The following is a 12,251-nucleotide window of genomic DNA, read 5'->3' as shown; positions in this document are numbered from 1 at the left end:
CTTTTTTTTTTTTTTTGAGACGGAGTTTCTCTCTGTCACCTAGGCTGGAGTAAAGTGGTGTGATCTCGGCTCACTGCAACCTCTACCTCCTGGGTTCCAGCAATTCTCCTGCCTCAGCCTCCTGCGTAGCTGGGATTACAAACACCCATCACCACACCCGACTAATTTTTGTATTTTTAGTAGAGACGGGGTTTCATCATGTTGGCCAGGATGGTCTCAAACTCCTGACTTCAGGTGATCCACCCACTTTGGCCTCCCAAAGTGCTGGGATTACAGGCGTGAGCCACCGCGCCCAGCCTGAACTTTTCTTTTTTTAAAAATCTGTGTGTGTGTGTGTCTGTGTGTGTGTGTGTGTGTGTGTAAAAGGGGCATGGGGATGAGAGGGTCGGGGTTGGAGACAGGGTCTCACTGTGTTGCCCAGGCAGGAGTGTAGTGGACCATAGCTCACTGCAAGCTCAAGCTCTGAAGCAATCCTCCCACCTCACCCTTTTAAGTAGCTGGGACTGTAAGCGGCCACCCCACCTGGCTAATTTTTTCACTTTTTGTAGTGAAGGGGTCTGCTTATGTAGCCCAGGGTATTCTAGGACTACTGGCCTCGAGCGATCCTTCCGCCTCGGCCTCCCAATGTACCAGGATTACAGGCGTGAGCCAACGCCCTCTGCCAAAGCTGATTGGACTCGATCTTAAGGTTAGATAAGGGTGTTAAACATTTTAAGGAGGGCAGTGCCATGATGAGATTTTAGTTTTAGCAAGATTACTCTTAAGGCGTGCCTTGGACATGGTACAGGAGGAAAAGGAGATGATCAGATTTTCCTTTTGGAAATAATCCCTGGTCTGTAAGGAGCTGAAGGAGGTCTACAGGTACAGAAGGAGGGTACCATTGTAGGGTTTTCAGTAGGACAGTGATAAGATGACATGTGCATTTTAAGAGGATCACTCTTCTAGAAAGACCTGAAAAGGTATAAAATGATAAGTAACTGTGAGCCAGAGGAAACTTAGACTCAAGGCGGGAGTCAGGCCCTTAGCCATGTCTTCCATCCGCTTCCTGTGCCAGCGCTGCCACCAGGCCCTGAAGCTGAGCTGCTCCTCGGAGTCTAGGAGCCTCCCTGCAACCCCGGCGCCCACCTCCGGGCAGGCTGAGCCCGGAGACACCCGGGAGCCCGGCGTCACCACCAGGGAGGTGACAGACGCTGAGGAGCAACAGGACGGTGCCTCTAGCAGACCCCTTCCAGGCGATGGCAGTGTGTCCAAGGACCATGCCAACATCTTCACCCTGCTGGGGGAGCTTGGCGCCATGCACATGCTCAGTAGCATCCAGAAGGCAGCTGGTGACATTTTTGACATGGTCTCTGGCCAAGCAGTTGTGGACCATCCCCTGTGTGAAGAATGCACCGACAGTCTTTTAGAGCAGCTGGACATCCAGCTCGCTCTCACAGAAGCTGACAGTCAGAACTACCAACGCTGCCTGGAGACCGGGGAGCTGGCGACCAGCGAGGACGAGACGGCGGCGCTGCGGGCGGAGCTGCGGGACCTGGAGCTGGAGGAGGCCAGGCTGGTGCAGGAGCTGGAGGATGTGGACAGGAACAATGCAAGAGCAGCGGCGCATCTCGAGGCAGCCCAGGCAGAGGCTGCGGAGCTGGACCAGCAGGAGAGGCAGCACTACAGGGACTACAGTGCCTTGAAGTGGCAGCAGCTGGAACTGCTTGACCAGCTGGGGCACGTGGAGAACCAGCTGCAATATGCCAGGGTCCAGATGGACCGGCTGAAGGAAATCAACTGTTTCACCGCCACGTTTGAGATCTGGGTGGAGGGCCCCTTGGGCGTCATCAATAACTTCAGGTTGGGCCGCCTCCCCACTGTCCGTGTGGGCTGGAATGAGATTAACACTGCCTGGGGACAGGCGGCTTTGCTGCTCCTTGCCCTGGCCAATACAATTGGACTGCAGTTTCAGAGGTATCGACTCATCCCCTGCGGAAACCATTCGTATCTGAAGTCTCTAACAGATGACCGCGCTGAGCTGCCGTTGTTCTGTTATGGGGGGCAGGATGTTTTCCTCGATAACAAGTATGACCGCGCGATGGTGGCCTTCCTGGACTGCATGCAGCAGTTCAAGGAAGAGGCTGAGAAGGGTGAGCTGGGCCTCTCTCTGCCCTACGGGATCCAGGTGGAGACAGGGCTGATGGAGGACGTTGGCGGCCGAGGGGAATGCTATTCCATCAGAACCCATCTGAACACGCAGGAGCTGTGGACAAAGGCACTCAAGTTCATGCTCATAAATTTCAAGTGGAGTCTCATCTGGGTTGCCTCAAGGTATCAAAAGTAGCTTTCTTGAGCCTTGCTCTGTCACCCATGCTGGAGTGCAGTGGCGCCATCTCAACTCACTGCAACCTCCGCCTCCTGGGTTCAAGCGATTCTCCTGCCTCAGCCTCCTGAGTAGCTGGGATTACAGGCGCCTGCCATCACACATGGCTAATTTTTGTATTTTTAGTAGAGACGGGGTTTTGCCATGTTGACCAGGCTGGCCTTGAACTCCTGACCTCAGGTGATCCACCCGCCTCATGGCCTCCCAAAATGCTGGGATTACAGGTGTGAGCCACCACACCCGACCTTCTTTTTTTTTCTTTTCTTTTCTTTCTTTTTTTTTTTTTTTTTGAGACAGAGTCTCACTCTGTGGCCCAGGCTGGAGTGCTGGAGTGCAGTGGAACAATCTTGGCTCATTGCAACCTCCACCTCCTGGGTTCAGGCAATTCTGCCTCAGCCTGCCGAGTATCTGGGATTACAGGCACGCACCACCACACCCAGCTAATTTTTGTATTTTTAGTAGAGACGGGGTTTTGCCATGTTGGCCAGGCTGGTCTCAACCTCCTGATCTCAGGTGATCTGCCCGCCTTGGACTCCCAAAGTGCTGGGATTACAGGCATGAGCCACCCCGCCCAGCCCACTTTCTTTTTTTCTAAAGTACTATAAATATATTATCAGATAAGTCTTCCCCAACACACCTTTGTCCCTTCTTCCTTGTAACTTCCACTCCCCTTCTCCACCCGAACATTCAAAATGACAGGAAAAATTAAATTACAAGAGGCTAAGATTATTCCTGCATAAAGGGATAAAGGGACACAGAGGGCAAGGACCAAGTGTGGGGAGGAAAGAGGGCATGGTGAGGAGCAAGGTGGAGGTTTTCAATTTTTTAATTTAAAAACATTTTGGGCCATGGATGTATGTAATGGAACATTGAAGTCGGGGACAGGGGAGAGAATACTCAAAAATTTCGTTTTTGTTGTGATGCATAGTGTAAGCCCCTCCTCTTCATCCTTGAGAAACTTTCAATAAATTTCGACATGTTCAAAGTGAAAGGTGAGTCTTACTAGACTGTGTCATGATGTTGAGATTAACTGTGAGGTGAGGGGCTGGGGTGGCCAGGAAGTGACTGGTAACATTGGCTGGTAGATAAATTAAGGGGTCTTGAGGTGAACCCTTCCAGAAAGCTGAAGATTGAATCCTAGTACTTTGAGACGTGGAGGAGGGAGAATTGCTTGAGCCCAGGAGTTCCGAGACCAGCCTGGGCAACATAGGGCGACCCCATCTTAAGGAAAATTTTTAAAATTAATTTAATTTTTTTTTTTTTTTTGAGACAGAGTTTTGCTCTTGTCTCCCAGGCTGGAGTGCAGTGGTGTGATCTCAGCTCACTGCAACCTCTGCCTCCCAGGTTCAGGCAATTCTCCTGCCTCAGCCTCCCTTGTAGCTGGGATTACAGACATCCACCACCACATCCAGCTATTTTTTTTTTTTTTTTTTTTGAGACAGAATCTCACTCTGTCGCCCAGGCTGGAATGCAGTGGCACAATCTCAGCTCAGTGAAACCTCTGCCTTCCAGGTTCACGATTCTTCTGCCTCAGCCTCCCGAGTAGCTGGGATTACAGGTGTGTGCCACCATGCCCAGCTAATTTTTGTATTATTTTAGTAGAGACAGGGTTTCACCATGTTGGCCAGGCTGGTCTCGAACTCCTGACCTCAGGTGACAGGCCCGACTTGGCCTCCCAAAATGCTGGGATTACAGGTGTGAGCCACCTCGCCTGGCCTACAAAATATTTTTTAAAAATTAGCCGGGCGTGGTGTGGTGTGCACCTGTAGTCCTAGCTACTCTGGAGGCTGAGGTGGGAGGATCCCTTGAGCCTGGGAGGTCCAGGTTGCGGTGAGCTGTGACTGGGCCACTGCACTCGAGCCTGGGCAACAGAGTGAGACCCCATCTCTAAAAAATAAAAAGTAAAATAAGCCAATCAGAGAAAGCTTTTAAAATGCAAATTGTATCATGCCATCCTCCAGCTTCTCCATTGCCCTCATAAAATCTCAAATCCTGACCACAGCTTTCAGCCCCAGAAGATCTGTTCCTGCTGCCTCTCCAGGCCCAGCTTATCCTTCTCCCAGTTCCTTTCTGTGCCAAAATGTGCCAAGCCTATCACTCCACCTTTGCCTGTGCTCTTCCCTGTGTGTCAATGTCTTCTTTTTTATGTATTTATTTTTTTGAGACGGAGTCTCCCTCTGTCACCCAGGCTTGAGTGCAGTGGCTCAATCTAAACTCACTGCAACCTCCGCCTCCTGGGTTCATGTGGTTCTCCTGCATCAGCCTCCTGAGTAGCTGAGATTACAGGCGCCTGCACCACGCCCGGCTAATACTTGTATTTTTAGTAGAGACGGGGTTTTGCCATTTTGGCCAGGCTGGTCTTGAACTCCTGACCTCAGGTGATCCGTCTGCCTTGGCCTCCCAAAGTGCTGGGATTACAGGCATGAACCACTGCACTCGGCCTGTGTGTCAATGTCTTCTAACCAAACTATAAACTACTTCTGGAGGGCTAATTTAACTGTCATGCAGATGTACCTAGAATAACCCCTACATATTAAGCATTCTATAATATGTAAAGTACAAATATTAGATTATAAAATATGCAGTTTCAAAACTCAGAGAAGTATTTAGAAGGAAAATGGGCTGGGCGTGGTGGCTCACGCCTGTAATCCCAGCACTTTGGGAGGCCGAGACAGGCGGATCACGAGGTCAGGAGATCAAGACCATCCTGGCTAATATGGTGAAACCCTGTCTCTACTAAAAACACAAAAAATTAGCTGGGCGTGGTGGCGGGTGCCTGTAGTCTCAGCTACTCAGGAGGCTGAGGCAGGAGAATAGTGTGAACCCAGAGGCGGAGCTTGCAGTGAGCCGAGATCACGCCACTGCACTCCAGCCTGGGCGACGGAGCAAGACTCTGTCTCAAAAAAAAAAAGGAAAATGTTCCCAATAATATGTATTCCTTGGATATACATGAAGGCATTTCCATGAAAATTTTGTACTTAAAAATAAGCCAGGGTTGGGCACAGTGGCTCACACCTGTAATTTCCGCACACTGGGAGGCTGAGGTGGGAGGATTGCTTGAAACCAGGAGTTTGAGAACCCCCTGGGCAATATAGTAAGACCTAGTATCTACAAAAAAATTTAAAATGTTAAAAAATTAGCCAGGAGTGGTAGCATGTGCCTGTAGTCTCAGATATTCTGGAGGCTGAAGTGGGAAAATCGCTTAAGCCCAGGAAGTCAAGGTTACAGTGAGGCGTGAGGGTGCCAGTGCACTCCAGCTGGGAAGACAAATAGAGACCCTGTTTCAAAAAAAAAAAAAAGTCAGGTGAGTTGGCACATGCCTGTAGTCCCAGCTACTTGGGAGGCAGATCACTTGAGACCAAGAATTCAAAGCTGTAGTGGGTAATTAATGTGCCTGTGAATAGCATTATAAAAAACTGTACTCCAGTCTGAGCAACACAGTGAGAACCTGTCTCTAAAAAAATTGAAAAACAAATTAAAGCTTTCTGCCTGAGATTAGGAAAGAGACAGGATACTGGCTATCAGCATTTCTACTGATGTCCTAGACCGGATACTGACTATCAGCATTTCTATTTAATAATCCTAGCTAGTGCAATAAATAAAAAATAAAAAGTATAATAATTAGAGGGGAATAAATAAAATTGTTATTTGCATATGACATGATCATATAACAATATCCAAAAAATCCAAATAAAATGATTAGAATTAGAATTAATAGATTAATTTGGGAGGCTGAGGCAGGAGAATGGCATGAACTTGGGAGGCGGAGCTTGCAGTGAGCCGAGATCGCGCCGCTGTACTCTAGCCTGGGCAACAGAGCAAGACTCCGTCTCAAAAAAAAAAAAAAAAGAATTAATAGATAAGAAAGATATTGGCTACAATGTTAATATAAGAATCAAATGTATTTCTTTTTTTTTTTTTTCAGCACAGAGTTTTGCTCTTGTTGTCCAGGCTGGAATGCAATGGTGCCATCTTGGCTCACTGCAACCTCCGCCTCCCGGATTCAAGCGATTCTCCTGCCTTAGCCTTCCAAGTAGCTGGGATTACAGGCACTTGCCATCACGCCTGGCTAATTTTTGTATTTTCAGTAGTGATGGAGTTTCCTCATGTTGGCCAGGCTGGTCTTGAACTCCTGACCTCAGGTGATCCACCCGCCTCAGCCTCCCAAAGTGTTGAGCCACCATGCCCAGCCTCAAATGTATTTCTTTATATAAGCAACAACCAGAAAAAAAAAATTAAAATAGCTTAAATTATTTATTTGTTTTTATTTATTTATGTCTTTTTTTGAGACAGAGGCTTGCTTTGCCACCCAGGCTGGACTGCAGTGGTGCTATCTCTCAGGTCATTGCAACCTCCGCCTCCCAGGTTCAAGCGATTCTCCTGCCTCAGCCTCCCAAGTAGCTGGGACTACAGGTGCCCGCCACCACGCCATGTTAACTTTTGTATTTTTAGTAGAGATGGGGTTTCTCCATGTTGGCCAGGCTGGTCTCGAACTCTTGGCCTCAAATCATCCACCCTCCTTGGCCTCCCAAAGTGCTGGGATTCCCAGAGTGCTGGGATTAAAGGCATGAGCCACTGGTGTCTGGCCTAAAATGGCTTAAATTACTAAATAACTAAGAATAATCTGACAAAATTAGTGACCAATTGCCTCTAAACAAGGGTTTGGCAAACTTTTTCAAAAAAAGGCCAAATGGTAAAATTTTAGGAATTTGGGTCCATGTGGTCTCTGTTGCAACTACTCAATTGTGCCATTATAGTGTAAAAAGCAGCCATTATATTTACCAAAAGAGGTGGCAGGCTGGATTTGGCCCATGGGTCATAATTTGCTGACTCCTGCTTTAAATGATAGAATCTAAAAGGTCATGGACTCTTGTTTGCAATTAGGTCCCTAACAGCCGGCACAGTGCCTCCTGCAGAGTAGACATTCAATGAATAGTTGAATGAATAAATCACTAAATTATACTGACTGGTGGGAATCTGGGAAATTTTATTGTCTTCCTTTGGTTTATTAAATACTCTCTAGTATTTAATACTAGATTAGGAGTACTTAATTAACAGTATTTACTATTATTAATTTCTTTTTTTTTTATTTTTTGAGTTGCAGTCTTGCTCTTGTCGCCCAGGCTGGAGTGCAATGGAACGATCTCGGCTCACTGCAACCTCCACCTCCCGGGTTTGAGCAATTCTCCTGCCTCAGCCTCTCGAGTAGCTGGGATCACATGCATGTGCCCCCACACCTGGGTAATTTTTTTGTATGTTTAGTAGAGACGGGGCTTTACCATGTTGGCCAGGCTGGTCTTGAACTCCTGACTTCAGGTGATCCACCCACCTTGGCCTCCCAAAGTGCTGGGATTACAGGCGTGAGCCACTGTGCCCGGCCTCTTTTATCTTAATAAAATTTTTTTTTATTTAAATAAAAGAGATTAAGGGGTGTGAATAGACGCCAAGTTAGGCAGCTGTTACATCATTCTGTTTCATTTTAAAACTATCTACCTTCATCCTCTGCCCCATCCCCAAATTTCTCACATAGGCATACATTTTCCACTGAAATCACTTGAACGGCAGAAACTGCTGGGCCAAGAGATTTTAGGTGCCTGAAATAAGAGAAGTCAGCAATCAGTTTTACAAAAGAGAAGTTCAGCTGAGGCTGGAGTGCTGTGGCGCAATCATGGCTCACTGCAGCCTTGAACTCCTGGGCTCAAGCAATCCTTCCACCTCAGCCTCCAGAGTAGCTAGGACCACAGGCATGCACCACCGCACCTAACTAATTTTTTATTTTTTATCTTGTACAGACAGGGTGTCCATATATTGCCTAGGCTGGCATCAAACTACTGGCCTCAAGTGATCCTCTGCCTAAGCCTCCCAAAGGGCTGAGATTGCAAGTATAAGCCACCACACCCTTGTAGAATTGTATTTCTTAGCACTAGGCCAGATGAGATCACGTGACTAGCTCTGGTCATTGTATTGTAAGCAGAAGTGACGTGTTACTTCCTGGTCAGGGAATTTCATTGTTGATGTAAGACCCTCCAGTGATCTTTTTCCCTTCTGGCATGGTGAAAATACTGGTTACACTGGGTGCGGTGGCTCACGTCTATAATCCCAGCACTTTGGGAGGCCAAGGTGGGCAGATCACCTGAGGTCAAGAGTTCAAGACCAGCCTGGCCAACATGGTGAAATCCTGTCTTTACTAAAAAATACAAAATCAGCCGGGCATGGTGGCACATGGCTGTAGTTTCAGCTACTCGGGAGGCTGAGGCAGGAGAATCGCTTGAACCCAGGAGGCGGAGGTTGCGGTGAGCTGAGATTGCGCCATTGCACTTCAGCCTGGGCAACAAGAGCAAAACTCCATCTCAAAAAAAAAAGAAAGAAAAATAAAATACTGGTTACTTTTTATGGAATAAGTGAATTAAAGAGAAGGGGGATCCCTGATTTTTGGAGGTGGGGAACTGGAGTATTTGATCTCTAGTAGTCTTTCATTTGGTCTTCAAACAGCAACCTGCAATAAGTAACATAAAACTCTTAGATCTCATTAAATATTTCTTTTCATAAAAAAGTTAGTATTAATTTTAATTGAACATGAGATACAGAGGGCATGAATCATTTTTCTGAATTTTTAAAAAAACTTTTATTTGCTTATTTATTTTTGAGAAAGATTTTTGCTCTTGTTGCCCAGGCTGCTATGCAATGGCGTGATCTCGGCTCACCGAAACCTCTGCCTCCTCGGTTCAAGAGATTCTTCTGCCTCAGTCTCCCGAGTAGCTGGGATTACAGGTGCCTGCCACCATGCCCGGTTAATTTTTTAATTTTTTTTTTTTTTTTTTTTGAGATGGAGTCTTGCTCTGTCACCCAGGCTAGAGTGCAGTGCTGCAATTTTGGCTCACTGCAATCTCTGCCTCCTGGATTCAAGCAATTCTCCTGCCTCAGCCTCCTGAGTAGCTGGGATTACAGGTGCCCACCACTGCACATGGCTAACTTTTGTATTTTTAGTAGAGATGGGGTTTCACCATCTTGGCCAGGCTGGTCTCAAACTTCTGACCTTGTGATCCACCCACCTCGACCTCCCAAAGTGCTGGGATTGGAGGCATGAGCCACTGCGCCCAGCCCTAATTTTTTAATTTTTAGTAGACATGGGGTTTCACCATGTTGGCCAGGCTGGTCTTGAACTCCTGACCTCAGGTTATCCACCTGCCTCGGCCTCCCAAAGTGCTGAGTTTACAGGTGTGAGCCACCACGCCCGGCCCTGAGTTTATTTTTTAGATGAGATCGTGGAACATTGACCCTATTTCTCTGGAATCTGCGTCTCTCCCAAATAAAAACTTGTTTTTTGTTTATTTGCTTTGAGACAGCCTCACTTTGTCCCCCAGGCAGGAGTGCAGTGGTGTGATCTCAGTTCTCTGCAACCTCCACCTCTTGGGTTCAAGCGATTCTCCTGCCTCAGCCTCCCAAGTAGCTGGGATTACAGACTCGCGCCAGAACACCCGGCTAATTTTTGTGTTTTTAGTAGAGATGGGGTTTCACCTTGTTGGCCAGGCTAGTCTCAAACTCCTGACCTCTGGTGATCCACCCGACTCAGCCTCCCGAAGTGCTGGGATTACAGGCATGAGCCATGGCAACCGGCCCCAAATAAAAACTTTAAAAATGAGATTCTACATTCACTGAGATGAAAATCTAATACATAAACTTTTCCTCATTAAAAGACATATTTCAATGAACATGTTAAAGCATGCTAAGTAATAGAAAAATAGTAAATACGAGGAGCCTCAGTAAACCATCACATAGATTGAACAGTTATTAAGATTTTTACTTTTTATTTTATTTATTTTATTTTATTTTTTGAGATGGAGTCTTACTCTGTCGCCCAGGCTGGAGTGCAGTGGCATGATCTTGGCTCACTGCAACCTCCGCCTCCCGGGTTCAAGAGATTCTCCTACCTCAGCCCCCCAAGTAGCTGGGAGTACAGGCATGCGCCACCACACCTGGCTAATATTTTGTAATTTTAGTAGAGACGGGGTTTCACTGTGTTAGCCAGGATGGTCCAAAAATGTTAAAGGAGAGAAATAGTTGTTAGCTTTTTGGTTCAGAGACTTTTTGGTTCTTAAAAGAATGGGATAATTGGCCGGGTGCGGGGGAAGGTAGATAAAAACCAAAACCATCTTAAATTGTGATGGAGTCGATAAAGAAAACTAACACAACAAACCAGAGGCCAGACGCGGTGGCTCACGCCTGTAATCCCAGCACTTTGGGAGGCCAAGGTAGGCGTATCACCTAAGGTCAGGAGTTCGAGACCTCATCTCCTCTAAAATTACAACAAATTAGTCGGGCGTGGTGGCAGACACATCTAGTCCCAGTTACTTGGGAGGCTGAGGCATGAGAATCACTGGAACCCAAGAGGCAGAGGTTGTAGTGAGAAGAGATTGAGTGATCAAGCAAGACTCCATCTCAAATAACAACAACAAAACAAAACATAGGTTGGGGGGAAAGGAAGAGAATGGAACCAATTTTGTGACTTTTCTTTTTTTCTTTTTTCTTTTCCTTTTCTTTTTCTTTTTCTTTTCTTTTTTTTTTTTTTTGAGACAGGGTCTCACTCTGTGGCCCAGGCTGGAATGCAGTGGCACAATCATAGCTCACTGTAACCTCAAGTGATCCTCCCACTTCAGCCTCCCCAAGGTGCTGGGATTACAGGCAGGCACCACCACGTCAGGTCTATTTTGTAACCTTTTATTATGGAGTATTTCAAACATACACAGAAGTTTCTAGAAGGATAATAAATACCCACCATGCATCTTCAACAGTCTTCAATAAGTAGCTAATTTTGTACTGTCTACAACCCACTAATTTACTCCTCTCCAATTATTTTGAAGCAAATCCATATCATTTCACCCATAAAGATTTTAGTATGGGCTGGGTGTGGTTGTTCACATCTGTAATCTCAGCACTTTGAGAGTCTGAGGTGAGAGGTTCACTTGAGCCCAGGAATTTGAGACCAGCCTGGGCAATATAGCAAGACTCTGTCTCTATTTTTTAAAAAAGATTTTTGTACGTATATTCTAAGACCTAGACACAAAGTCATTATCATACCAGAAACAGAAACAAACTCTTTTGCTAATCAGTGATTGAAATTGCTTTTGATATATTGGCTCAGGAACACCTCTTTAAGGAGGTGGCATTAGATCTGAGACAGGGCAAGCAAGGCTTCCTAAATTATACGCTGTAAGGACTGGTTTTTCTGTCTTTTCAAATTTCTAATCTGATGTGAAATACGTGAAATGCAGTAACAATTGCCTCAAGTAAAATTTTGAAACTTATACAGAGCAAATATTACATAACCAACTATGTCCCTGGGCCCAAATCAAGTCTACAGTCTGATTGCTTAGAGCTCCTAAGCTTAGAATGTTTTCACATTTTAATATGGTTGGTACAAAATAAAAAGATTTCATGACATGTAAAAATTACGTGAAATTCAGTTCAGGTGCAGTGGCTCACACCTCTAGCACTTTGGGAGGCTGAGGCAGGAGGATCACTTGGGCCTAGGAATTTGCGGCTGCGATGAGCTGTGGTCATGCCAGTGCACTCAAACCTGGGCTACAGAGCAAGACCCTGTCTCAAAAAAAAAAAAAAAAAAAATTCAAATATCAGTCATCATTAATAGTTTTATTGGAACATAGCCACACTTACTTGTTCATATTAGGCTCAATTTCATATGTTTCTCACTGCAACAGCAGAGTTGAATATGACAAAGACCATGTGGCCCTCAAGCCTAAAATATTTGCTGTCTGGCATTTTACAGAAAATTATTGTTGACTCATAATAAATCCAAGACCCAATTTTATATTATCATATTCAAGAGACAAAACTTCTCTGTCAAATAACTATCGACTTTGCTCTCTCT

General features: G+C 46.0%; 1 protein-coding gene across 1 annotated transcript; it reads left to right on the top strand.

Annotated features, from left to right (window-relative positions):
• The first annotated feature begins 1,027 nt into the window (after positions 1–1,027).
• Positions 1,028–2,323, top strand: BECN2 (beclin 2). Its single transcript, XM_009441752.3, has one exon. The coding sequence runs from the start codon at positions 1,028–1,030 to the stop codon at positions 2,321–2,323; it is 1,296 nt and encodes a 431-aa protein (XP_009440027.3).
• Positions 2,324–12,251: the final 9,928 nt, after the last annotated feature.

This window comes from Pan troglodytes, chromosome 1 (assembly GCF_028858775.2).
Source record: "Pan troglodytes isolate AG18354 chromosome 1, NHGRI_mPanTro3-v2.0_pri, whole genome shotgun sequence".
Classification (NCBI taxonomy): Eukaryota; Metazoa; Chordata; class Mammalia; order Primates; family Hominidae; genus Pan; species Pan troglodytes.
Note: the sequence above shows the minus strand (reverse complement) of the source record. Positions and strands in the feature narration are given on the sequence as shown.

Excerpts from the sequence above, each read along its gene's own strand:
- BECN2 (XM_009441752.3), top strand. The coding sequence starts at position 1,028 with ATGTCTTCCATCCGCTTCCTGTGCCAGCGCTGCCACCAGGCCCTGAAG.